General features: G+C 39.0%; 1 protein-coding gene across 2 annotated transcripts in view; it reads left to right on the top strand.

The window, feature by feature from the left end:
- The window catches only part of CPNE4 (copine 4), a 236999-nt gene that overhangs the window by 37404 nt on the left and 174077 nt on the right, over positions 1-25518 (top strand). For both annotated transcript variants that reach the window (XM_075083384.1, XM_075083383.1), the window contains exon 2: positions 10919-11106. In XM_075083384.1, the coding sequence (XP_074939485.1) occupies positions 10927-11106 (180 nt within the window). In that variant the 5' untranslated portion in view covers positions 10919-10926. The remainder of the gene's footprint in view (positions 1-10918; positions 11107-25518) is intronic.

Raw genomic sequence — 25518 nt, 5'->3', positions numbered from 1 at the left:
CTCTGTCATTTTAACTATCAACTGCAGTGGGTAGTTCATTTACTTCACTGCAATTCATATAAATTTGTCCTTTAAAGATGGATGAATGTAGGTGAAGCCCTGTGGAATGTGTGCCCAAATCTTAGGGGTATTACTTGCCTAATGTGAACTTCATGAAATGCTCTCCTACCAGGCAGCGATGTCAAGATCAGCACTTGTTAGGCTGTTTCTTTGTGTGTGGCAGTTGGCAGTAGGACTTCCATCAACACTGATGATACGAGTCCTTTTCTTTGTGTGCATTAGGAACTGAGAAACCCTTCCCTCCACCTCCAGACTAGCAGAGCTGAATTGTTTTACCCTTTTGTTTTCAGTGTATGCTAACAAAGACTGATGGTGACTTGCAGATTTCACAAGGAAGACATAACTCCTGTGTATACTTATAGGTTCTTTGTAGAAGAACTTAAGAAACAGTCTTGAGTCAGAGAAAGTTTTATAAAAGACATTCCAAGTATCTTGCTTCTCATCTGTAGTAGTAGTTGACAACAGTGATGTTTCTCAAGTCCCAAGAATTCCTGAAGGAGAGAAATATTTGAAAACTCTTGGTGGTTCGGATTCCTAGAGCTTGTTTTCAAAAATGATGTTAAGCCCACGCCTTGGCACTGTGTCAGGAGAAAGTAGCTCCACTATAACATTGCTGACAAAGCTGTGTTGCTTCCAAGGCCCAAGTTAGGATCTGTGTGAGGCTGCGCTGTGTCTTGACGCGTTAGGACCCGGCTTTGGTAGGTTGGTAGAGCACTGTTCCTGTGGAGCATGGAAATACCGGTGGAGGAATGATGAGGCAGTGGCGCACTTGGCACTGATAAGACCTTTTGCTGACAGCGTGCTGCAATTCTTTTATGAATCAATTTGATACCAAAAATAGCTACTAGTTTCTACAGAGACTGAGCCTGTCATGGTATGGGGGTAATGTGATTGCAAAGTACTCCCAATAGGGAGCAGGATATAGCTCCATAGAGGAAAGTCGGACTAAGCTAGTAGAAATGAATCCAGGAAAGAAATGAACAATTCCAATAAAAATATAATTTGGCTGGCAGAGCTGTTTCTTCTTTAGGATTTTCTGGTGCCTCCTTGCTGATTTAGCTGAGACACTGACAATGTGTGCTTGGCCTAAGTCACATGGGTGACTCTTCAAACATTTGATCAAGGACCTTTAAAAGAAAATAGAAAGTAAGTAAATGACAAGAAGACAAGAAAGGCTCATGCTGTAACTTAAAATAGTGGTACAAGCCTGATTCATTGTCATACAACCTGCATTGTAAAGGGAGCGAACTCGCTACTGGCTCTAGTTGGCTGGCAAAACTGGCCATTGCCCAGCAGCCTCCTAAGGGTATATCAGAGTCCTGGAAGGCCGTAGGAGTTCTGGTTGTTGCAGAGAAAGGGATCAGGCATGTTGGGGAAGCAGTTATGAAGTGAGAGCGCATTATCAGTTACTCCCTTTGTTCTGCTGCTGTCCTACCTGACAGAGCAACTTGACATTAAAGCTCTGTCCCAGTTTTGGGGTCTGTGTGGCCCAAAGAACATTCCTGTGTAGTAGACAAATTCAGTTCTTCTCACACTGCTAAGAAGCCCTGAGCCAACTTGTAGTAAGTATACCTTCTGATTGCACTGCAAATGCAGGAACCGAGTGGTGAATGGGAAGTTCTTCCTCACTGTTGTTCTTGATGTGCCTATCTTTGGATTAGCAGTGGAAAGCAGCTTCTCTTGTAGGATCATTTTTATGCTGCAGGAAAAGCCGTTATGGCCATCTGTTGAGAAAAATGAGCAGTTTGCAATATGTTACATCTGTAAATGGATAAATTCTTCCAAGCATTGCATGTGTTTGTATACATACTTCGATGTAATTGAGTATAACTGAGGAACACAACTTGCTGCTTCATTTCCCTATAGCTGGTAGCCAGTGTGCTTTTGCAAGGTGGATAGTGGATAATTGTAATTTCAAATATATTTTATGTATGTGTAGATGATAATGCAAGGATTAACATAGTAGACTTAATCTTTCTCATCGTTCAGCATTGGCTACTTACTTAAACAACTATTTTGGCTCAGCTCTGTTCTGAAGGCACTCAGCTGGGTTTATCTGGTAGCAGAATTGTGACTGCTATATCTTGGAGTGCTGGATTATTTTATTTTGTTCCAGGCTTATCTTTCTCTGAATTATAGTGGAATATCAATTCAGCTGGAGTTATTTACGATTCTTGGATAAGTACCTATATCACAAGGCTTCAGAGTTCTTGTTAAGGCAAAGACTTTTATTTTCCCTCTAATACCTAGTTGGGAGAACCGATTTAAAAATAAAAAAAAGGGGCAAACACATATGCTCAGAGTGAATAATTTTTTTTCCTATATTTCAATTGACATATTGCTTCGTACAAGCAGCAAACTAAAATGGCAAAGCTAAGAAAATTGTAATGGCTTTTAGTGATAAGCAAATATGTATCACATGCTAGTAACTTTGAAGTTGTTGATTAGAGAGAGATTCAGTTATTTTTGTGATTTACTATGCTTACATATCTTATATTCTTATATATCTTACATGTGGTTTGCATATAATAGGTTGGTTTTTAAAAAAATCCTCAATATGGTGTTCAAAGTAGATTCAATGGTCCTGTGCTTTTCTGTGTATCAGTGCCTAATCCCTGTGCTTACCTATGCTTCAGATATCATCTCAACAGTAATACAGCAGATTCCTGAGATCCAATAGCTAAACCAGTAGGCAAATCATTTACTTATTTGGCAGCCTGAATTTTACTAGGGCTTCATGTTGTTTGGTCCTGCTCGTAATGCTCATGGATTCATCTTATAGGACAGTTTGAACTTTGGCATTTCTTTCCTTTGCTTTTAAATACATTTTAACTCACAGTTGTGAGAAAGGGCTGTAGAACGTCAGTTCTAATGGATTTGAAGATGGAAGCGAAATCAAGAAAGAATCTACTTTCTTTCATGTTTCCTGAGATAAAATATGCCAGTTTCATGATTTGGAAGAGGAATACTGGGACTGTTTAATGTTTTTGTTTGGTAGTGTTGAGTTGTAAGTGAAGGATTTGGACAGGCATATTTAAGGAAACAAGACTGTGGGTAAGACAGGCCAACTGTGGGGCTAGCTGTTGCAGCATGTCAGTATATAGATGAGTCAGTCTGTTTTCTCCCTGTTTTCTGCACTGTTCCCAATAAAATATACTGTGTTATCCTATGAAGACACCACGCTGTCTTAGGTGTCATTTTGTAAACAGCACAAAAAAACGCACCCTCTGTACAAAAGCCTGTAAGCTAGCCTTGCCACAAGAGAGGCAGACTCCTCGTGACTGGTACAAATCCAGTGAACATAAGTAAAGCAGACTGGTTAATTATGTGAATAATCTCTGCCTCCTGTCCACTAAAAAATATTGGTGCTGCTTTCCAGTAGTGGAGGTCCCTCTTGTCTGCATCCATCCCTAGGGAAGTTACTTTGATCTCTTACCTGTTCAATATCCTGTCTTTTTGTATTAATGATTTTTAGTTTTGTCTTCTCCTGCATGTTACAACATTGTAAGCGGGAAGACAGTGGGAACCTGGGGAAGAAGGTGGTGTCTGATGGCATTAACTACATGCTAACGGAACAAGGTAGAAAGATATGCACTTCTAATAGAGGGTGATAGAATATATATGTGTGTTTTAGCTGCTGATTCTTACAGGTGCTTTGCATTGCATCAAGTCAGTCCAACTTCAGTGGGGGCTATTCAGAACACCCAGAATCAAACACATTGAGGCATCTCCCAGCGCTCCAGTTATCATGGGGTTTTCACCTCCCTTAACTGAAATGGGGTTATTTATATAGGTGCAGCACACTTTTGTACAGTGTTCTGTCTTACGTTAGATGTCTTAGTTTCTTTCCAGTGACTTTCCCTTCTCCCCTTATAATTGAACCAGCTGGTTCTATGGTAATGAGTCCTTCTGAACTGTCAGTGTGTGTATATTTCCATTTACACTGCTGGCACTTCGTTCTGAACCTTCTCCCCTTCTGTCCAAATAAATTACTTACACTATCAGATCTGTCTCATTGTTCAAAATAGCGCTGCTGTGGATTCTCCAGATCCTCCTTGCTTACTGAGTTTATTGCTCATTTTGCAAAGGGCTCTTTGAGACTTCAGTAGATGTAACTTTAAATAATCCTCCTTAATTGTTGTATGAGTCACAGAATCAAAGGGAAGCAGGAAAAATAATATTTTTAAGTGCACAAACTATCCTATGGAGGGGGGTCTAGCTAACCTATTGACTTCTCATTATACGGTAATTTATATTCAAATTAATGTTGACAGCTGGCATTTTGTCTGCATTAACTGTGATCGTTTAGACTTCTTAGTAATTTATAACATAGTTGATGTTGACTAGAATAATTTTTTAGTACTGATAGGAGGAGAGTCTTGGGCAGTGATTAGAGATACAGCTGATCATCAGGAGTCTCTGAGCATGGTCAAAGTATTTGAATGACCATGTTTTAAGATAGTACAGATTGTTCATGAGAAGTAAGTTTCCAGAGATGCACAGAGAAAGGCCAAGAGGCAATGGTCACAGCTGCAACAAGGATTAGATGCAAGGAAAAAAATAGTTCGTAGTGAGGTTGGTCAAACAACTTAACAGGGGTTACAGAAAACCTGATGCTGTGGAAATGCTACAGTGAAAAAAAATGATGCTTTACAGAGGAAATGGAGGACAATGAACACCAGTTTCTGTGTCTGATCACTGGTTCCCAATCATTGATAAATTTGTAATAAAGATAGGTCTGCTTTCTCCACTATCACACTGAGCTCTTGCTTGTCTGTCTTCAGTCCTGGGCCAGCCAGGTATCTTAGCAAGTTCCTGATTAAGTATATGGAATATTAATTTAATCAACTTGTTGAATCAGGACCTCCTGATGAATTCCCATCTTTCATCATTTGCACAAAGTTTATTTGCCAACCACACAGCTGAATGAGAAGGAATGGGATTGTTTTTCACAACCAAGGAAGCTTTGATGCCAATAATTGAGTAATTCAGTGAAACTGGGAATTCCCAATCACATAAAATTTCTTCAAGAAAAAATATTCCCTGATCTTAATTAGTATCATTCCCTGAAGGGGTCCGTGGCCTACATTCTGCTGGAGTTGAACAGGTAACTAAACAGAATAACCTTATAAAACTTCTACCTGAACACCCAACATAACTTCATCCTTTTCTATACATCTTGCTCTTACTGTATTTTGTGCAGCTTGATCTTGCATTGTAATGGGAGATAGGATAGAAGCATGTAAAATATTCAAGGCCTGAGAAATGAACGTTTGAAGCCAATGAATAAGTCTAGTGGTGTTTGGGTCAGTCCCCAAGATGCAGTTCTGAAGCGCTTGATTCTTCTGTGCCCAATGATTAATTTTCATTACTGTGTTGCCAAATGATAAAATACACTGGGAGAAGACAGGATTGCTTGGGGCACTATATTGCACAGCCACCCACTTTATTGAAATCAATGGGTTATTTTCTCGTTGACTTTTGTGGATCAGTCACATTCTCCTTGTCTCTTAAAGCTAGTGATTTCACCTAAAAATGAACATGACTACTTAGATTTTGATTTTTCCAGACTTGTAACATGAATTGAGCATCTAGAACAAAACTAGAGGAAACAACTTTCTTGGTTCTACAAGGATTGCATTTCTTAATAATGTAGAAAAATGGCTTTCTGTGTCTTCTAAACTGTGCAGCACTAGCTCTTTTCCAGCAGAAACTGCTAGTCTGAGTTTATGAATTTTAAGCTGCTAACTGTAAACTTGTTTTTCATATTTACTTTTATGAGACTGTAAACCCTGGAAGATCCAGAAACTGTAGGTTCAAAGCTTTCAGTATAGACAGTTCAGCTATTCCTGTGTTTTGAATGCTAAATGTCTCTCCTGTCTATAGGTATAAATAAGTAGCGAGCTGTAGCTAGTGCTACAGCATCCAGTGCTTTTAGGTCTTGCCCTCTCTTGGAGGTGCTTATTCACAGCTCTTATTTCATATAACTCTACCATTAGTATTTCCTACTGCATGTGCATACTGTAAACATCATTTACTTTTCCAGGAGCAGAGTGTTGCTATTTACTTTTGCAGAAACTTACAGATGCTATTGTCTCATTTTAATTTCACGACGAGGGTGCCAGTAAAACAAATGATTCAGACACAGCCCGTAAGATATGGTGATGGGAAACCTGCAACCCCCAAGCCCATTTGTGTGTACTTTGATTTGGAGTACCAGTTTCTAAATAACAAGCCCTGTTTCCAAATCCAGAGCATGCTGGTTACTGCTTTTCATTTCAGCATCATTCTCATTCCCTACTCATTTATTACCTGAAGCTGAGGCTGAGTGTGCATGTTTCCCTGATTCTTTCCAAGGTGCTGTAGAGAAAACTTGCAGGAAAACTTCTGGAGATTTTGTGTGTGTGCATGTAGGAGAGCAAAATGACAGAGTGGGCAGAGGAATAAACTTGAAATCTGAATTCAGATAAGATAAATCTTAGATTTATTTAATGGTGAATCTAAGGAGCATGGTTATATTTTGTGGTGAGATACTCTAAAGCCCTGTGTGGATCATCATTTTGTAACAGAGTGGATCTGATTGTGTGAGCTGAAATCGAGGCTTTTAGATCTCTGAGAGGCACGTACTGTTTGTGTTTCACACCACAGAGATCCTTACTTCGGTAGGCATTAGACGACTAAATGTTTTTAAGCCATTCAGTGCCTCTGAGAGGAGAAATACATAGCTGGCAAACATGTAATGTTGATTTTCAGTGTAATCCAGTTATCTAGCCAGGCACAAACTTCTGGAGTTGTGTGCTGTTGCTTTTAATGAAATATCTACATATAGGAGCCTTTATAGCACTAGTTACCAGAAATGCTGGGCTTATGTCTGTATTTCAATTTTATGTATGGTTTTGGAGCCAAGGGGCCCAAATCACAGATCAGTACCCATTTGTGCTAAGCACAGGAAAAACAAGATATCACAGAGGCAATCTGTACCCTAAAAGGCTTACAATTTGATTGTGTCCCACTTACTGACAAAATAGTAGAGGTTGGAAAGGACCTCTGCAGATCATCCAAACATCTGCCCAAAGCAGGCTGCTCAGGGCCCTGTCCAGACAAGTTTTGGGTATGTCCAAGGACAGAGACTCCACAAGATCTCTGAACAGCTTATTCCAGTGTTCAGCCAACCTTAGAGTAAAAAGTTTCCTTTTCTTTAATCAGAACTTTCTGTATTTCAGTTTGTGCCAACTGCCTCCTGTCACTGGGCACTGCTGAGAAGAATTTGGCTTCATGTTCTTTATTCCCTTCTCATCAGGAATGTATATACATCCATAAGATCCTTCTGAGCCATGAATCTCAAAAATGTCAGAGCACATTATTTTCTACTAAATGAGCTCTAAGTATGCCAATGTGGAATATATTTGGGAGAGCGGAACTGTCCCAAATTTTTTTGTTTGTTAACATAGTATGTGTTTCAGTTTCAGCACAGTATACTTTAAGGTTTTTGTCCAGTCTGTACTGCCATCTTCCTTGCTGTTTCACCATGGAGAGGTGAAACTGGAAGGCCTTGTCATGCCTCCTTGTTCTGTGCAGTCTAGCACTGGCTAATGAGTTTGTGTGGGAAGTGTCCAATGATACGCTGTTTTCCTCTTTTTCCAGAGGAAATGAAAGAGAATGTATGTAGCAATGAACTGGAAACTTCAGTAGTATATGACTTACCACTTAGTTAATTTACTTTCATATCTGTGCTATCGCTTTCCTCTCAGAGGTACAGCTCTTATACCAGTGAATATTAAAGCCATGTAGGAAGCCATTGCAGGAATAATGAGGTTCTAATGAAATGTAAAAGGAAGAGTTTGTAGCAAAGAAAAATGAACAATTTATTCCTTCATCAGTAACGTACGTAGCTAATTGACAAAAAAACTTCTTACGCAATTTAACTTGTCTATGTTTACGTAAAATAATACTTTTTTTAGCCACTTTCAGTAGGCTCAAAATCTATTTTCCAGACCCCCAGCTTCCTGGTAACATGACATCAGTACAACAGCCCAAGCTGGTGATTATATAAAAAGAAGAATATAATGGGACAAAAGAATAGGACTGTGGCTTGATCTTTTCCATTGATAAATTTAGAACATGTAAAAGCTGAAGTAATAGTTGTAGTGATAAAAAGAAATATAATTTTGTACTTACCCGCTGTTCTAAAAAAACAGTGTATAATTATTGTGGGAGGAAGAAAAATACATCTCTCCCCCTCACTCTGCTACTTTTCCCCCTTCTCTTTAGTGTTGAAATCATCCGGTTTAATTAAATCACCAACCTATTTCTGCACAAAGGATGACATTTCATTAATGCTATAAGATGTGCATGAGACAGAATTAACCCAATTTTCAAATGGATTTCAATTTGGAAAGGGCAACATGTAAAAATGTCTTGTAAATGTGTGGGATGAGCTTGTTGAGCAGCTTTCTGAAGGAGATGGGATTATAAAATGACGAATAATTAGACAACAGCCCCTCCCCCCACCTCAATTTCTAACAGTCTTTTTGTAATCCCAGTTGATGGAAGTTTAGGTACCTGACATCATATATCACGGATATATTAGAAATAGAATGAAAAAAACAGACTTGTGATGATTACTAGCAAAATATAGATAAATACATATAATTTTCTCTGTAATTTTTAGCTAAATAGTAGCCTTCAGTGGCTTTGTCAAAGTTACTGCCACCTTAATCTGTTTTCTTTGGAAAAAAAAGCAACAAAAAGAAACCAGTCTCCCAAACGTTGTTTTGAATCATCACTTTTGGTAGCACTTTTGCCAGATGCTTATTGTCATGCTTAGTTGAGGTATCAGGTGTCAGGTCCCTCTTGCATATGGATCACTGCTTCTCAAATTATGATTTTATCATAGTGGTTCTGATTAGGCTAGAGCCCAGTTCCCCCTGCTTGCTGTTGATTTCAAGCTAGGACTGTGATCTTGCCATTGCTGACCCAGCACAAAATGTTCTCCGCTCTGTAAAAGATTTTGAGATTTGAGGGGTGATGGTCTATTTGCAGTGTCTAAATGAATGAAAAACTGAACTAGAGTATAGGAATAAATTGTGTAGAAGTTGAGTATGCTCTTTGGGCCTTAAAATAAAACCTAATATCATGAATATCATTACCTTTCCATATTTTATTTAGTTTTGCCCTTTTCCTGGTCACGTTTCTTTTCTAGTGGTAAATCCAATGGAACATACTTCTAGGTGACAGCATTTACAGGTAACTGGGAAGGGCTGAAGGTGGCCATTTTGCTCTTAGAATGTCGGGCACAGTGGTCGTGGTGTGGCTCACATTGCAAGAAGCCTGTTTTCTGTAAGGAAATGTGCCTGCAGAGCTTGCGCTAGAGAAAGTGGTTGGAGTCCATCCACACCCACTTCACTTAAAAACATATTGAACCCAAAAGGCTGGGGTTTTCACAGCAAACCAGTGGTTACTTAGTAAGTTGCTATCTAGATTTGAATAGATTTGAAGAATTGCGAATTGTTAACAAGCTTTTCTCTCATCTGCAAGGAGAGCAAATCACCACCTCATGATTCACACTTACATTCCTGAAGTTTATCTGTATGTATTAGAGGTCCACACCACATTGCCAAATCTTTTTACTCTGAATTAAGAAATACCTTTCTATTTTTGCTTTTTTAAATCATAGGGAAACTGGATATTCTGAAGGTGTGGTTTTGTGGTTTTTGTTCTTATTTTTAACTTCTCAGTGTTGGGGAAGGAAAATTTCACTTTCCTTTCCAAGTTGCCAAAATGTAACTTCTATCAAAACAGTTCTCAAAAATCATTAACCTGTGAGAATGGGGTGTTGTGGAAGAGAGTGAGTGAAGAGGTTTGAGACAGACAACAAGATAATTCTGCCCTCTAGAAGTGTGAAATTAATTTTTTGCAGCTCTTCTATATGGAGTAAGGTGGGGGTGAGGGCACTAATCCATGTATTAGGAAACAGATTTTTAGAGGTCAGACTGTGAAGCTCGGAACAAGTCAGCAAATTAAAGTGTTCCTATATTCTTCATTGTGGCAGAAATGATCATATAGTGATTTTTGTGAAGCTCTGTGTTAAAAATGTTGTTTGTTGCTTCTGTTGAGAGCAAAGGCTGGCGTTGCAAGATTGGTGGTGTTTGTAATGAAGTAAGGGCCAGAGTTTGCCACTATTCCAGCCGTCTGTGTTCATGTAACTGTGATTCCTGACCCAAAAGAGCAGACATTGTATAATAACAGGATTTGACATTATAAATATCCTGCTCTTCTGCTTAGACCATCAATCCTGACTACTCGCTTAGGAATGGGGGAGTTCATCCTCTGCAGTAGGTGTGGAAATGTATTTTGGAATTTAAGGCTGATATGAAAGGAGCCTTCCTTTCATTTACACAAAAATTTTGTGTAAGATGAAACGCATGCTTTTTAGATGGAGAATGTAGAAATAAAAGCAGATTGACGAGTGCTGAACACATTTAATTTATCCTTGTTACTGGAATAAGGTATTATCAGGAGAAATTCAGATTTACCATCCTGTCTATCCTTTGGCCTAGGAAAATGTGGCTTTATAAGCAGGAACAGAGCTGGAAGTTGAGGTCATGGTTCACCCCCAGTGTTGAGAGGCATGGTGGAAAGTTTCATCTTGAAGCTGACTTATTTCTAAACATAGATGATCTATTTATTTCTTCCATAGGTATTCCTTTGATTTTATTTATTCCCCTCTTGCTCTGAATCTTGTTCGCAGTTATAGAGTTCTATTGGCTAGCAGAACATTGCATTGGCTTTGCATGGAAAAAAGGACTGTACTGTGCAGTGCGTGCGCTGTTATTAATGGACCTTTTCTCTCTTTCAGAAAAAGGAATGAAGAAAATGAGCAACATCTATGAATCAGCAGCCAATACCCTGGGAATTTTTAACAGCCCATGCCTGACTAAAGTGGAGCTGCGAGTTGCATGCAAAGGCATATCAGACAGGGATGCCCTCTCAAAACCAGACCCTTGTGTCATCCTTAAAATGCAGTCACATGGCCAGTGGTTTGAGGTGAGTGTTTAATAAAGTAAAAATCTTCTTAATAAAGTAAAAATTCTTCTGATGCTTTAGGATGGCATAGAGAAACTGAGGCAAAATTCAAATAGCGAGAACAATAAATAGAAGAAGAAATTTGAAGGCTGTGGCAAATGCAAGAATGGAGAGAGATCTTCTATTTACTCTAACACGCTTTGAACCAGACTCTTAATGATACTTTGAACTTCTCTGTGGAGTCTAGATTAAAAATGAAGATGATTAAAGAATCATAAAACTTCTTCCTTCGGGCCCTCTTGTTTCATCTCTGCTATTATATACCTTTTATAATGATAGTGAACGTCATGCTTTCCAATCTAAAGAATAAAAATGCTGTGGAAGAGAGGAGTATTTATTACTATATGGCAAGGAATTTGGTGACAGAGTAGTTTGTGCAAATTTTGAGCGTTACAGTGGGATTCACAGTTGAAGTTAGTAACTTTAATGCATTTGCCTTATCAATTTGCATTGTATTGCAGATTGCATGTTTGATTAAAATACCACTTCAGGTAATTTTACCTAATCTTAGAAACCATTTAATTGGTAAATGGAAACAGGATGTCTTTGAGACATGTAAATTGTAAAAGAATAATAGAATGGAATATTATATTTTGAATTAAATCTTGGTAGTTATTTTACTTAAAAGTTACAATTGAGTGTTTGTGGTTAATCAAGCTAAAAGATGGGAGTTTTAATGGAAGTATGCATGAGAAATTTAGGAATGTATTAGATCCAGTTCTTATTTTGAATGAGTATACATCCCCCTCTTTTCAACAGTTTCAGCATTCAGAATAAGATTGTGTTATCTATCAAAAGATAAAAATAATAGCTGTAAGCATATGCAGAAAGCAAAATCCTAAATTGAAGAGCTTTTAAATTTAGCATTTTCAGCCAAGTCTGTCAATCTTGGAGGGTTTTCTTCCAGTTATTCCAGTTGTGTGGTTTTGACCTGTGGACATGTAAAGTTTTTTCAGTGCAGGGTCAGCACAAGCATAGCAAACTTAAGGTTTTTTGATTGTAGTTGTCTTCTTTTCTTAGTTTGTTGCTGTGGAGTCATTGATAGGGCACTGGTAGAAAACCACACTATAAATAACAATAAAACTCTCACGAATTTTCTAGTGCTACAAAATCAACATCGTCATGTAATTGAAGTTTAAGGTGATATAACAGTTAGCTAAAAAAAGGGTAATTCTAGCTAACCATGTAGAAAGGAGCATTTAACTGCACTGTATGTAATCACTGAAATAGTAGGAATTAACCAGGCGATGGATTAAAGGCCAAAATAAGTGAAACACCCCTGTTTGGAAAGAACAGACTGAAATCTTTTTGGCCATTGCGGTTCTCTGAATAACTGTGAGTACATTTCACACAATTCGTCTGTGGCCAGTTATGAGCAGGGTAAGTAGCTCTGAATCATATATTCTTATGTTGTAATGGAGATTCCCTTTATTTGATGTGGGTTTTAATTTGGAAAGGGATAGTCTGAATAGAGTAGTTCTTGCAGAACAGATCTGTTCACTGATACAATTCTCATCTTACATCAGTTGTTCCTACTGTCTAATGAAAGTCCAGGGTACTCACTTTAGCATGAACAAAAAGTTTTTATTAGTTCATATTCCTACCGGTGCTGCAGAACTAATACAGCTCTGACACACTGAGCTTTTTTCTATTCTGGCCCACACATTCTCAGCAGAATTTTTAATTAAGTTCCAATTGCTGAGTTAAATTGAGCAAAGTCACTCAGGTATAGCTGAAGACATAATTGGCTAGAAGAATCTTCTGCTGATGACAATCAATGATCTAGTGAGACCTGAGACAGCAGACAGACTAATAATTTTTTTAAAAAAATCTAGTTACCAGTGAAGTGAGTATATTCAACATAGAAATCACTAAACGACAATCCAAAGAGGAGTGGAACTTAAGAGTTTTGCATCTATGGATTTAGTGACTTCACAAACTTGTCTTGAATTTCCAGATACCTTAAACCCCCTGGAGGTTGGATATCTCCAAACAGTCTATAGTAAAATCCAGTATTACTGAAACATGCATACTGATCACATTCTAGTTGTGTGAAGGATTCATGAACTGGGAGCAGCTGAATACAGGGAGCCTGAAATACAGGTTGTGGTCTGTATATGGTTGTGCTCTTGCAAATAGGTGCTTTTAAAATGCATGGAAGGTACTGAGGACTGACTGCACATCCCCTACTGGGCCAGATGCAGCTGAAGCTGGTGGGAGTGCATTGTTCATGCTATTAGAGATGCTAGGTTGTGATGGATTCACTCTAGAGATGCAGACAGTCACTGAAAGTGAGAAATCTGTGCGTATTTGCCTCTGGGAAAATTTTGATAAAACATGTCAGCCTGAGGAGAAAATTTTTCAGTTCTGCAGTACTGTGTGTCCATGTGTGTGTTTGTGTAAATTATGCCACCCGCACACATAAATATGAAATGAAAATATCCATGCTGTTGTAGAGTGGGTAGGTGCTGTTTCCAGAGAATATATCTGAGGAGGACTCCACAACCTCCCTGGGCAACCTATGCCAGTTCTTGGTCAGCCTCACAGCAAAAGAGTGTTTCCTGATATTCAGAGGGAACTCCTATGTTTCAGCTCGTGCCCATTGCCTCTGGTCCTGGCACTGGCCATCACTGAAAAGAAGCCTGGCTCTGTCTTCTATGAACCCCTCCCTTCAGATATTTATATACATTGATAAGATCCCCCCGAGCACTCCAGGGGTGGCCTCACCCATCCTGAGAAGAGGAAGGATCACCTCCCTTGATCTGCGAGCAATACTCTGTCTATTGCAGCCAAGGCTACCATATGTCCTGCCACAAGGGCACATTGCTGTCTCATGTTCCACTTGGTGTCCACTGAGACCCCCAGGTTCTTTTCTGCAAAGCTGCTTTCCAGCTGATCGTGACCATCAGCATGTACTGATGGATTGGCTTATTCCACTGCAAGGGTAGGGCTTTGCAATTCCTTCTGTTGAACTTCATGAGGTTCCTGTTGGCTCATTCCCCCAGCCTGTCCAGGTCACTTGTCACTTAGCATGACTTCAAGAAAATCAGCTTGGCATGATTAAAAGAACAAACCTGAGTTTTCTTTTTTCTTTTGCTTTGAGCACTAACCCTGCACATCCACACAGACCTTCTTGTAAACAGACAGTAGAGACCAGTTAGCTTGGAAATGCATTGAACTGATTAACGTGTAGAATACTGGTGGAGCCTACAGGCTAGGAATCAAGATACAGGAAGGCCATGGTCTTGCTTTTCATCTCTATTTGCTTTTTCCCTTAGTCTTGCTCTCTCTTTTTCTTTAATTCTAAATTCCAGCATCCTTCTCCCGCCGCCTCCTCTGCCTTGTCTCCTGCCTCAGCTCTCAATTTCCATTCCAAGCACCTGCTGCCTCATTTTGCTTCTCTGCATGTTGGAGAGCTGGGTAGATTCCCTGCCCCTTCCTAGCATGGAGAAAGGATCTGAAGAGACCTTGAGGCAGACTTCAGCTACTTGTTACCATAGATACCCAAAAGTGTCTCTCATGTTATCCATCTGTGGCTGTTACAGCCCACTGCAGAAGCCAACAAGCCATGAAATAGGGGAATCTGTGGGTTGACATATTCCATGACTCTACCAAACTGTTCCAAAATAACTACAAAAGCACTGTGAAGGAAAAAAATATATATGCATATATACATAAACCCAAATAAATACATCTTTTTCAGTTCATGTAGATGAACAGAGTAATAATGAAGTGTTGGAATGGAGCTGAAAGTTTAATGATCAGAAATAAGAACCACCACCAGCAGCAGCCATACAGAACCAGACTTAAGGGCTCTCTAACCCCATCTTGCATCTGCGAGTTGGTGACAGTGAAGAACTGTGAGATCAGGGAAGTAAAAAAGTGTCTTTCCAGCTTGCTCTGACAGTCCTCAGAGGTCTGCAACTCAGGGAGATCTTAAACAAGAGTTTGTGTCTTTGTAATTAAATAACTTTGGTAGATTTAACTCTGATAACTTTGTTCAAATATTTTTAAAAGTTTTTGTATTTAAAAAATAAACTTGCATGATATCCTGTGACATAGAGTTCGGCAGCTTAAGTAGTTGTTGAATAAAATAATATTACTTCTATTTTTTGAACTTGCTGCTTGCTGATTCATTTTAAGTCCCTTGTTCCTGTATTGGAGGAGAGACTGTGAAAGTACCTATTCATTTTCTCAATGCCATTTGGGATTTTAGTCATATGATTTGTCTATGACTGTATAAGGTAGCAACTATTATGTCCTACATTTTGAAGATTAAGCATATCTATCCTATCAAGAAACATGGGTTAGTCTGGATGGTTATTTGAACCATGTTTATTTCAGAACATTTTAGGGATGCAGCACCAAAAGCTATTGTTGTATTCCCGTGGAGATTTTCAAGCAGTGATTTGGGATTTATCCTCTGCTTTAAAGAGCTGCAAGGCTTCACAATGGGCTGGTTTATTGGATGCTTGTTCACTTTTTGGATTTTTTGTTTTTTAATATTAGTCAATGCTAGAGCAGATTATAGATATTATTCCTCTGATTTCACTCTAAGATTTCAACTTGGTGAACAGACACCCCTTACAAATTTAATTGTAACTAATGAGGTAGCAGTAAGATGAACATACCATTTTATGAAGATTTTTCTTTGACAAAGAAAGGCAGTTCCAATGTTCTAAAGCTCCAATGAGATGGTTTGTATCAGATTATGCACAATTTGGTGGCAGGGAGATGTTTTCACTGAATAGCTGTTATGAAATTAGCTCCTTTCATTGTGAAGAAATTTCTGATTTATTTGCAGATTTAGGGTTTCTTTTCTTCTGGATGTAGAATGGAACTGATAATTGGAAATGCTACCTGCATTTTCTCTGGCCAAAGCTTGGGACAGTGTCTTTAATGAATTCCTAGATTTATTGTAAAAACCTTTGGATTTGTGCAAATCTTGGTTGTTGAAAGCTAACGGGGGAAAATGGAGTCTTTAACCAAAGTCCTCAAGAACTTCATCCCAGAAAGGAAAGGCAATGAGATTTTTTTTAATTAAGCCACCGTGTGTCCAAGGTCCTACCATTCCCAACATTGAGCTGGCAATCTAGTTGATTGATCCCTACTGCCCATATCTTTCATGTCTTTAGAGCACTTAGTCTTGTGCACAGATCTGCGCCCTGCGCATCTTGCAGGTGATAATCTGTTAGCACAGGTGTTGATTGCTGACCTTTGGACCTAAGAAGAAATGGGAGCAGTCCTGCTGCATTAATTTCCCAAGGAGTATTCCTAGAAAATGATGCTTAAGAGTTTTTCAGATGCCATTAGACCCTTCTTGTTCTAACTCGTCAAATGGAAAGCTTTTCTGCTTAGAAGGACCTAGGAGTGCTGGTGGACAGCAAGTTGACCCTGAGCCAGAAATGTACCCCTGTGGCCAAGAAGGCCAATGGTGTCCTGGGGTGCATTAAAAGGACTGTGGCCAGCAGGTCGAGGTGGTTATCCTCCCCTTCTATTCTGCCCTAGTAAGACCACATTTGGAGTACTGCGTCCGGTTCTGGGCCCCCCAGTTTAAGAAGGACACGGAACTACTGGAGAGAGTCCAGCAAAGAGCTACCAAGATGATCAGGGGACTTGAGCATCTCTCTTATGAGGAAAGGCTGAGAGACCTGGGTTTCTTTAGCCTGGAGAAGAGAAGTTTGAGGGGGGATTTCATCAATACCTATAAATATCTGAAGGGAGGGTGTCAGGACGATGGGACTGGACTCTTTTCAGTAGTGCCCAGTGAAAGGACAAGGGGCAATGGGCACAGGTTGGAACACAGGAAGTTCCACCTCAATATGAGAAAAAGCTTATTTACTGTGAGGGTGACAGAGCAGGGAAACAGGCTGCCCAAGGATGTTGTGGAGTCTCCTTCCCTGAAGACATTCAAAACCCACCTGAACATGTTCCTGTGCCCCCTGCTCTGGGTGTCCCTGCTGAATCAGGGGGGTCGGACAAGATGATCTCCAGAGGTCCCTTCCAACTGCAACCTGTCTGTGATTCTGTGATTTTATTTACACCACAGCAGTGTGCCTGTGTATATGCCTTTATAGCCTATTGTAGCCTCAGAATTCAATATTGTTCTTTTCTTTCTCCTTTTATGTTAAGTGTATGTTGATGCTAATCAGTGCTTCTTTGCTCAAGACTACTTGGTAACCTCTGTTGCTGCCAAGATTTGCTTTTAGCTTCTGCTTTCTGCTGCTGGTAAATTTCCCTGAAGTCTTTCTGTATGGTGTGAATGACAAAGCTCATCTTTTTCAATCACCACTGGAAGTCTGTGGGGTCAGGCTGAAGGCTAATTGAATATTTTATCTCAGTCCATTCTCAGCCTGAATTAATCTAATTGGATATTTTACTTTCCAAACCTTAATATTTTGGAGGCATCCTCTGTTCTAAGGGTTTGCCTGTTGAAGAACTCCTGTCACTAACTCTTTCAGGAAAAAGAAAAGTCCTCCACATGGACATGGTCCCATTCTACAACAACTTAAGCAGATGAGTGCCCTGATGCAGACAGCAAATCACCAGCTGTCTTCTGAGAAAAACAGACTTGGTGTCTTTCCTTGTGATTTCTTAGCCTTACACGTGTATTTAAAAAGTATATGCTCTTTGAAAGACCGTTTCATTATAATCACGACAGGAGGGAATCTACTGTGATGTTTTCTTCCATATCCTACAGAACATCTTTTACAAAATTCTGTTCAACTCCTAATGCACTGAGTAAAATTTTACAAACATATATGCATAAACTCAAAACCTGGAATTGCATTTTATATTACTCTCCTTTTTAGAAAGGAAGACAACTCTCTTCCTTTCCCAAGTCTTTTCCATCTTCTTATGCAAAGCCATAAGTATGAAAACTAAAGGCTGTAAATATTCTGTGTTGGCCAATACTTGATTAGAAGCTGTTGCTTTTCCTCTTGTGCCTAGTTCAGAAACATGAACATCATTAGGTTTTGATTATATTTTTCTTTTTACACCCCAGGTAGTAAGAAGTGACTATTTATTTGAAATCCATCTTATAGTAACTCTTTTTTGCTTTTATCTCATTCATCACTGCTGCTTTCTCTTGAGCCACCTCCTTGTCTCAGTATTTAAACAAAGCCATAGTGCTTTTTTTTGTCTTTTTCAATCAACTAGTCTTTAAACTTGAATTCATTTGAATCAGACGGATTGTCTTAAAGTCAAATGCTGTCACTTTGAGTCAATATATATGAACTATCATAATATTCCGCAGGATCAAATAGCAATTTTTGCCTCTGTAGTGCAGTTTGTGAAACACAATGCATGTGCAAGGGAGAGAAAGAGAAAACTTGCATTGTAGAAGTCTGTTTTCCTATTGAGAGTGGTTATGTTTGGGCTGGCTGCTTCCTCTCTAACAGAGCTGTGGGATCCCATTCCACAGCAGCAGCAGGAAGCTGGCCTCTGGCTGTATCTGTTCAACTAAACCTCTTCAGGTCCTCTGTCTTCATATCATGGCAGAGTGAAGAGTGTTTTTCTTGTAGTTTATATAAATGAATAAAACCAAGTTTAATCCTGGGAAATCAGGAGGGAGCACTTCTAGAAAGGTGGTAAAAGCTACATGGTCTCTCACTGATCCTGTGGTGTGGGCCATCATCTACTGGGAAGATCTGCTGTTGGGCAGAGGAGCTGTCTGCCTCTGGGGGAGCCATGGAAATGAAAAAGGAATCAAAAGACTCATGGGATCACATAGTAATTTTTGACATGTTAGGAAATAGTTACCTGCTTAAAAATCAGTTTAATACTCTGGTAGCTTAGATGAAAATCTGAGTGACCTGTACTTGCTTCCATCCCGTTTCAGTGTCCAGTGGATCAGGGACTGTGGAAATTGATTGACGAAATTAACATTAGTTTCTTGCGAACAATTTCTCTATAACCATACTCCAGCAGCCATCTTCAATTGGTGCACATCAGTGTTTTTGCAAGCAGCACTATACACATATGTTCCAATTTGTACCTGTGAAGAAGGGGACTGGGCTGGGTGCTCAGTTGTCAGATTACTCTATGCCTTTGCAAACATTTGTGTATTGTTGATGGTAGAAACATCTTGAATAGTTTTAAGGTGCCTGAAAATTTTGCCTTCATCTTAACTGTTGAGTATTTTCATTGCAGACATGAAATATCAAGAAACAACGCCTCAGAGTTCTCATTTATTCTTGTATTTATTGCATTTGGTCAAAATACTGAGGCTGACAAAATATAGGATTTTTAATAAAGGCTTTTTTGCCTCAAAACCAGGGCCCTTAAATTGCTTCCCCGTGCCCCAGTTGTGAGTATTTCTTTGTTATTATTGCACTTTCATCAGTATTTCTAATGATCCTAAGACATGCTTGCAAATACTGCCTTTAGCCATGCTGTCTATTTGACGGTTGTCAATTCACGCTTTGCTAACTTTTCACAACTTTTTCTCAGGATAACTTTCCATGAAAGCTGTGACTCTTAAATGGTGTTCTGAGTCATATTAATAAAACAAGAGTGTTCTAATATTTAATTTTTAAACCAGGTCAGTCCTTGTAGTTTTGTTGTATGAGTAGGGTGAAAAAAAAAGACTATTCAAAGTGTTTTTTGAAATTATCTAAGGAAGATATCAGGAAAAGGAAAGCTTTACAGTGTTCCCACTGCTTTGTTAATGCTGGATAACTGGCTTGGTAATCTGTCACGGTTTATATGCTTATAGAATAGATATGAAGTTGTCAGTCACACCTGTAATACTGAATACAGGTGTATGGTATTTATTAGCAGTACTCTTCATGTTATCCAGAGGATCAGGAATAGATCCGAGGGCTTGCAAATACCCTCCTTTATGTGGCTAGTTGAGAGTGATTATTTTCTACTGTAGAAAGAAATCAGCCTTTCTCTAAAATCTGTAGCAGTAGTCCCTGATTGAACAAAAAAGGACATTTTTAGCTTTTCTGTACATAAGTGTGTAAGGACAGCCTTTAAGCAGAATGACGCCCTTATAGGCAGAGGTGCTTAAAGGGGAGCGGTATCTCTGTTTTCATGTGTCCCTGTGGGGCAGAGACAAGGTAACATGGCTGAAAATGTACAGGTGGTGGGTAAACCTTCAGCTGTGGCTCCCTTGCAGGTCAAGATAAAAGAATTGACTGCCATGAAGGATGAGTTTAAGAAACAGCTTGCTTTCTCTCCATCTCTCCCTTTCACTCAGGAATTAAAAGAGAGATTGAAAAATAAAAGCTGAGATATGTTTTCTCATGCAATACTCTACTAGGTTTTTGCAGATATAGATCCTCAGAAGAGCTTTCTCAGAGGCATTCAGGAAGTAAAGGAAACCAAAAAGCTGAAAATAAAATTATGAGATATAACTAGAGAAATGCAACTGCCACTAAAAGAAAAAAAAAAAAGGTTCAATTCCTGATGAAAAGGTAGCACAGAATACCAGATACCAGTAGCTCATGTGGCTGAACAACCTGAGGGAGAACTTTGCAGAAATCCAGCCCCAATCTGTGAAGTGGGGGGATGCATTATCACTACATTTAGCATTAAGCATATCTTAATTGCATTGAGTACTTTTTGGCATCAACCAAAAGAAAAATGCTATAGTTCTGCATGGGAAGAGTTGCCATACTGCCACCAGCAGCTGAACATTTAAAAAAAAATTCCCTGCAGTGTAATTATCTATCCATCAGATACATAATGTTTTAAACTTAGATGAAGAGTCTAAGGCTGCTTTTATCATGGGCAGGCAGATGCACATTTCAGATTAGCTCAGTGATATGCCTGCCTCTCATGAGCTATTTATTACAGATACACAAACTTCACATATCTCCAGGGCAGATTTTAAGCCTGATTTGACTTTAGTAGTCTGACAGATTGTGATGAACCTACAGTAAACAGGAATCTTTGGAGCTGGTTTGCAAGTAGATAATTCACTTGATTGATTCAGTACACTAATTCTTAACCCATAGCGTCAGAATGGGACTGAGAGATTGGCAGCAACTTGACCTTCCTTTGCTTTTACTGGAAGGGGTTTTAGGGCCTCATATGGATTGTTTCCTGAAGGGAAAGAGCAGTTATGAAACTCTGAGAATAGCTGATTTAGAAAAACAGTCTGAGTTACTGCAAATGTTCTTTGGAAAGTTTTCTGTTCAAGTATTGATTGACCAGGGACACCAAGTTCATTAAGCTGGTTTGGTTTAAAACCAGTGCATAACAAGATAACATGCTGTTGATGTGAATTGATGGGGTTTAACTTTATGCAAAGGAATGTAAAAGCAATTTCACTGGAACTGTTTTTTTAATCTTCCCTCATGTTTGGTAGTAGCTTAAAAATATATTGCTTTAGTTGCGTTGTAATCAGGCCAGAATGTAGACTCCATGAAATCTGAGAATTGCAGTGTCCAAACTACATTTCCATATAGATGTGCTTACATTATCTGTTAACAGATATTTTCAGTCTTTGCCTGAATTTTTTTTCATGTTTAAACAATGTCTTCTGTTTTTCTTTCTCCCCTTGAAAACTTTACAATTTTGCATATAAAAAATATTAAATCCAGGCAGAGTCACATTGCATCAGTTATCTGCATAGCTCTGCATTGAGGTTTGTTATATAGTTTGTGGTATTCATCTTCTGTGTGTTGCTGGTGAGTGCTCAGAGCATATGCAAAGCAGAATACTAAGAGTATATTTCTAGATAAATTACTCCCTCCCATCCTGATTTCCACTTAAAAAAAACAGTGACTGCTTCATGAAAAGTAGGTTTCTCTCTCTTTTGAATCTTCCTTCTCAAAAAAAGGGGCTTTTTGCCCAACACCTCACAGCCTGCAGACCACCTCACTGCCTGAAATGATGTTCTTGTGCGTTTGTTGCATTTTTGCCTTTGTTTCACAGTTTGTCTTCGGAAGCTAAGACTGCATCTAAGTAAAACATCAGAATCATGATTCTGCTTTTGTTTTATTTTCTGCCCTTTGTATTCTCCAAGAGAAGATCCCAGAGGGTAGCATGCATAAACTAGTAAGGGACTGCTTCAGAGGAGTAAAGCAATGGAGCTGAAAAAAATCCCCTATTCCTGACAGAGGTCTTACAGTGGCTGCTACCACCACTGCGCTGCTGACAGCAAAGCAAAATGCTCTTACCAGTAATGGCTCGACAAAGGTGCTTACTTCCTAAGAAAATTTCAGGGCACTATGGACAGTCTATACAAAGTCTGTACTACTTGGGTATAGGTTGCTTAGGTGATCTGGCTTGACAAATCTACCCACCTTTTGTTCAAAATGTCACCCTTGAAGATGGCAAAATAAAAATATGTGATAAGCCAATTCTTGTTTGAACAGTCTCCTCTAGAAGAGCATGTCAGTCATTGGAACTGGAATCATTGCTGTAGCTCCCTATCAATCATTTCTATTTTCAAAAACCTACAGTGTATAGTTCAGCCAGTGTCTTTATAATTCAGGATGAATTTCATAATAAAATATTAAGTGCGACTGTCTGAGGTAAATCTCATCTTTTTGTGAGGCACTTAGTTTTTGTTCCACACCACCAACCCAGGACGTTGTTTTTGAAGCAGAAAACTACTCATTGTGGTAACCCAAATTTGTCATTATATACTTAATCAGAAGGAAAAATATGAGGCTTCAGGCTTTTGTTTTTTAAACATTCGGAAAAACTCATTGCCTTACTATTGCACCAGCCAACACATGCATGCTGTTGGTGTAGAACTGGTTGCTGGTGTAGCATCAAGTGCACTATGCCACTATGCTTCTTCAGGGAAACGTGATGATGACCACTGTGCCTTGTTGTGTTTAACTTTAAATGCTGTTTGAGGGCTGATTAGTCTGCTGTAGCTTTGTCGCTTGTGTAAACTTAAAAGCTTATGCTGTTTCACTGCCACATGAACTGGACTAATTTCAATAGCCTTACTGCCCTGGCTGCCCATTGGATTCCACATGGCTGCAGGAACTGTTTTTACTGACAGTGATATTTGCTGTTTTAAAACCATATCTGCACTTCTCCAGCTTATATTGAGCATGCCAGCTGCCATGCGTGTGTCTTTCCTGTTCTGCACAGGAATATACAATATAAATTCCTATGTCTTTGTTTCTCTATTTGAAGGTATTGCCTTTATGATGTTAGATATCTGATGTTTCAGCAGTCTGTTTACAGCCCAGTGTGTGCTTATTTTAGTTCAGGGCCCTGTGGTTGCCTGCATGCTTCCTTGGCTCTTTAATGTAAATCCAAGGTGATTCCTTCACCATCTTTGCACTAAACTTATTCTTTCTTTTAATAAAGTAGTTATTAATGTATTTTGTAAGGAGTGTCCCTTCTTCCTTAGGGTGGTGGGGCTTACTTGATGTTCTCTCATATTTAGCTTAATAGCTCCGTGATGAAGTCATGACTAAAATATTACAGCCCAATTTTCAATTTTTGAATTATATAACTTATATTTTTCACTGGGAATGTATTGAGATTCTCTAATAATATTGGAAACTGTTGCCCTAACTAATCCTGTGGTACAGATTGAGACCTATACTTAACAAAAGTTAAAATTCTACATGCAACTCCAATTCCTCACAAAAGTGTTATTTTTAAAATTCAACCTATATGTGATGCTGGGTTTTAACTTCTAGAGATTTTTGCCCAGATTTTGGCTGATTGTGGATTTCCTGCTCAACATCAAATTGCGGTATTGGCACCAGAAAGTGTTTGCATGCTTGGTTTTTAAAAAATTTATTCAATAGACTTTGCTTTTCAGTATTGATCTAATGTCATCATGATTTAAAGTGGCCGTGTACTGGCCTTCAGGTGCCCCTGCTTTCTATGGGAAAGAAGGTGGCAGTGAGTCACAGTTGTAATGGAAAATAACACACTTAGTGTAGCTCTTTCAACTAGGTAATATTTTTGTCTCTGAGCTTTTCTTTTATGATGGAAACCTTTTCAATTCACTTAGCGTGGAGTTAAAGAATGAAAGGAATCATTAGTGCACTTTAAGGAACCATTCAAAAGCCTGAAGTTTTTCTTTACAATGTAGAAGAGCTGTAGGTATTCTCTGCTAAGCTGGGCATCAGCAGTTTGTTTGTGTTATTTTTGGAAGGGTAATACTGAGAACCCCAAGGAATACATGCATCTTTAATAAACTTTGAAACCAAGGAAGTCCATATTTTTGAATACATTTTAATTGTATCAGTTGGGAATATTTTTAACTAAGACTCTGGCACAATGATAGAGTTCACAGAGTTTACGTTGTCATAGTATGCCTCTTTCCATCTGTATATCCTCTTTCAAAGCAGCCATGTGCACAGCTGGTGTGGGCTAATTATTTTTTTTTCCTCCTCTCATTGTATCACTCTGCTTTTTCTGCTGATTTCAGCTGGAGTTGGAGGTCAGTCTATTTAAAGAGTACACTTTTATCTCGATGTCTCTTGTGAACTGTTGTATAATTTGGCTACTCCTGGGGATCTTTGCAGTGAGAATACATAATTTACTGACCATCTGCCTGCCTCTTCCTTTCATTACAGTTACGGGGAGGAAAAACTGGGGAGGAGGCAGTCATGTAACATGTATGCAGAACCATTTGGTAAACTGCTGACCAAGTTACATACTGTATTTGTCATTCAAAAGTCAGCTTTGCGCCAGCAGTTGCTGTTACTAAATGAAATACAAAGGCTTGTGTGTCTCACATAGTACTGAAGAGAAACGTTCATGATTGATTAGTTTGTTCCAAAAGCTTTTGTTTGAGCTTTTTAATAACATGATTGTTGATTTCCTTACAGCCTTCTATTGCCTTCAGCCAGTGTTCAAAATCCCAGGCTACACCCCACTTTGTGACCAGCATTCTTTTACGGCAGCTCTGAGAAACCTTGTTCTGCCCCATCAGGGAGCTACTGAAAGTCCTTGAACGATCTGGCTGGAAGGGCTCAAGCTAGTTATATTTGAGGATTGTATGTATGTGTGAATGGGAGAAAAAGGAAAGCAAGTTAAGATGGAAGAGACGCTGATGTAGAATCAAAATGAGATTGTATCTAAAAAGCAATAAACATGGAAACTTTAATACAGCCTCAAGAGCTGTGGTGGGTGGTCCCAAGAAAAGTGTAGAGAATAGGCTTTTAGATCTGAGATTTGTCTAAAGGACACCTATGGCTATGAGGAAGGAAAAACTTTGGTCATTTGACTTCTTTATGAATGTTTTAAAATAGTTGCATCAAAACTACCTGACTTCTAACCTGTTTTTCTTCTCAGTGGAATAACCTTACAGGACCCAAATCTTGGCACATAGTTCAGGTGGGATAATTCTTCCCTGAGTTTTATACCAGGATGGATACTCTTTGTGTTGGCTACTCTTGCCTTTTTGCGGCAGTTGCAATATATCTGTATGAA

Source organism: Phalacrocorax aristotelis, chromosome 2, assembly GCF_949628215.1.
Source record: "Phalacrocorax aristotelis chromosome 2, bGulAri2.1, whole genome shotgun sequence".
Classification (NCBI taxonomy): domain Eukaryota; kingdom Metazoa; phylum Chordata; class Aves; order Suliformes; family Phalacrocoracidae; genus Phalacrocorax; species Phalacrocorax aristotelis.
Note: the sequence above shows the minus strand (reverse complement) of the source record. Positions and strands in the feature narration are given on the sequence as shown.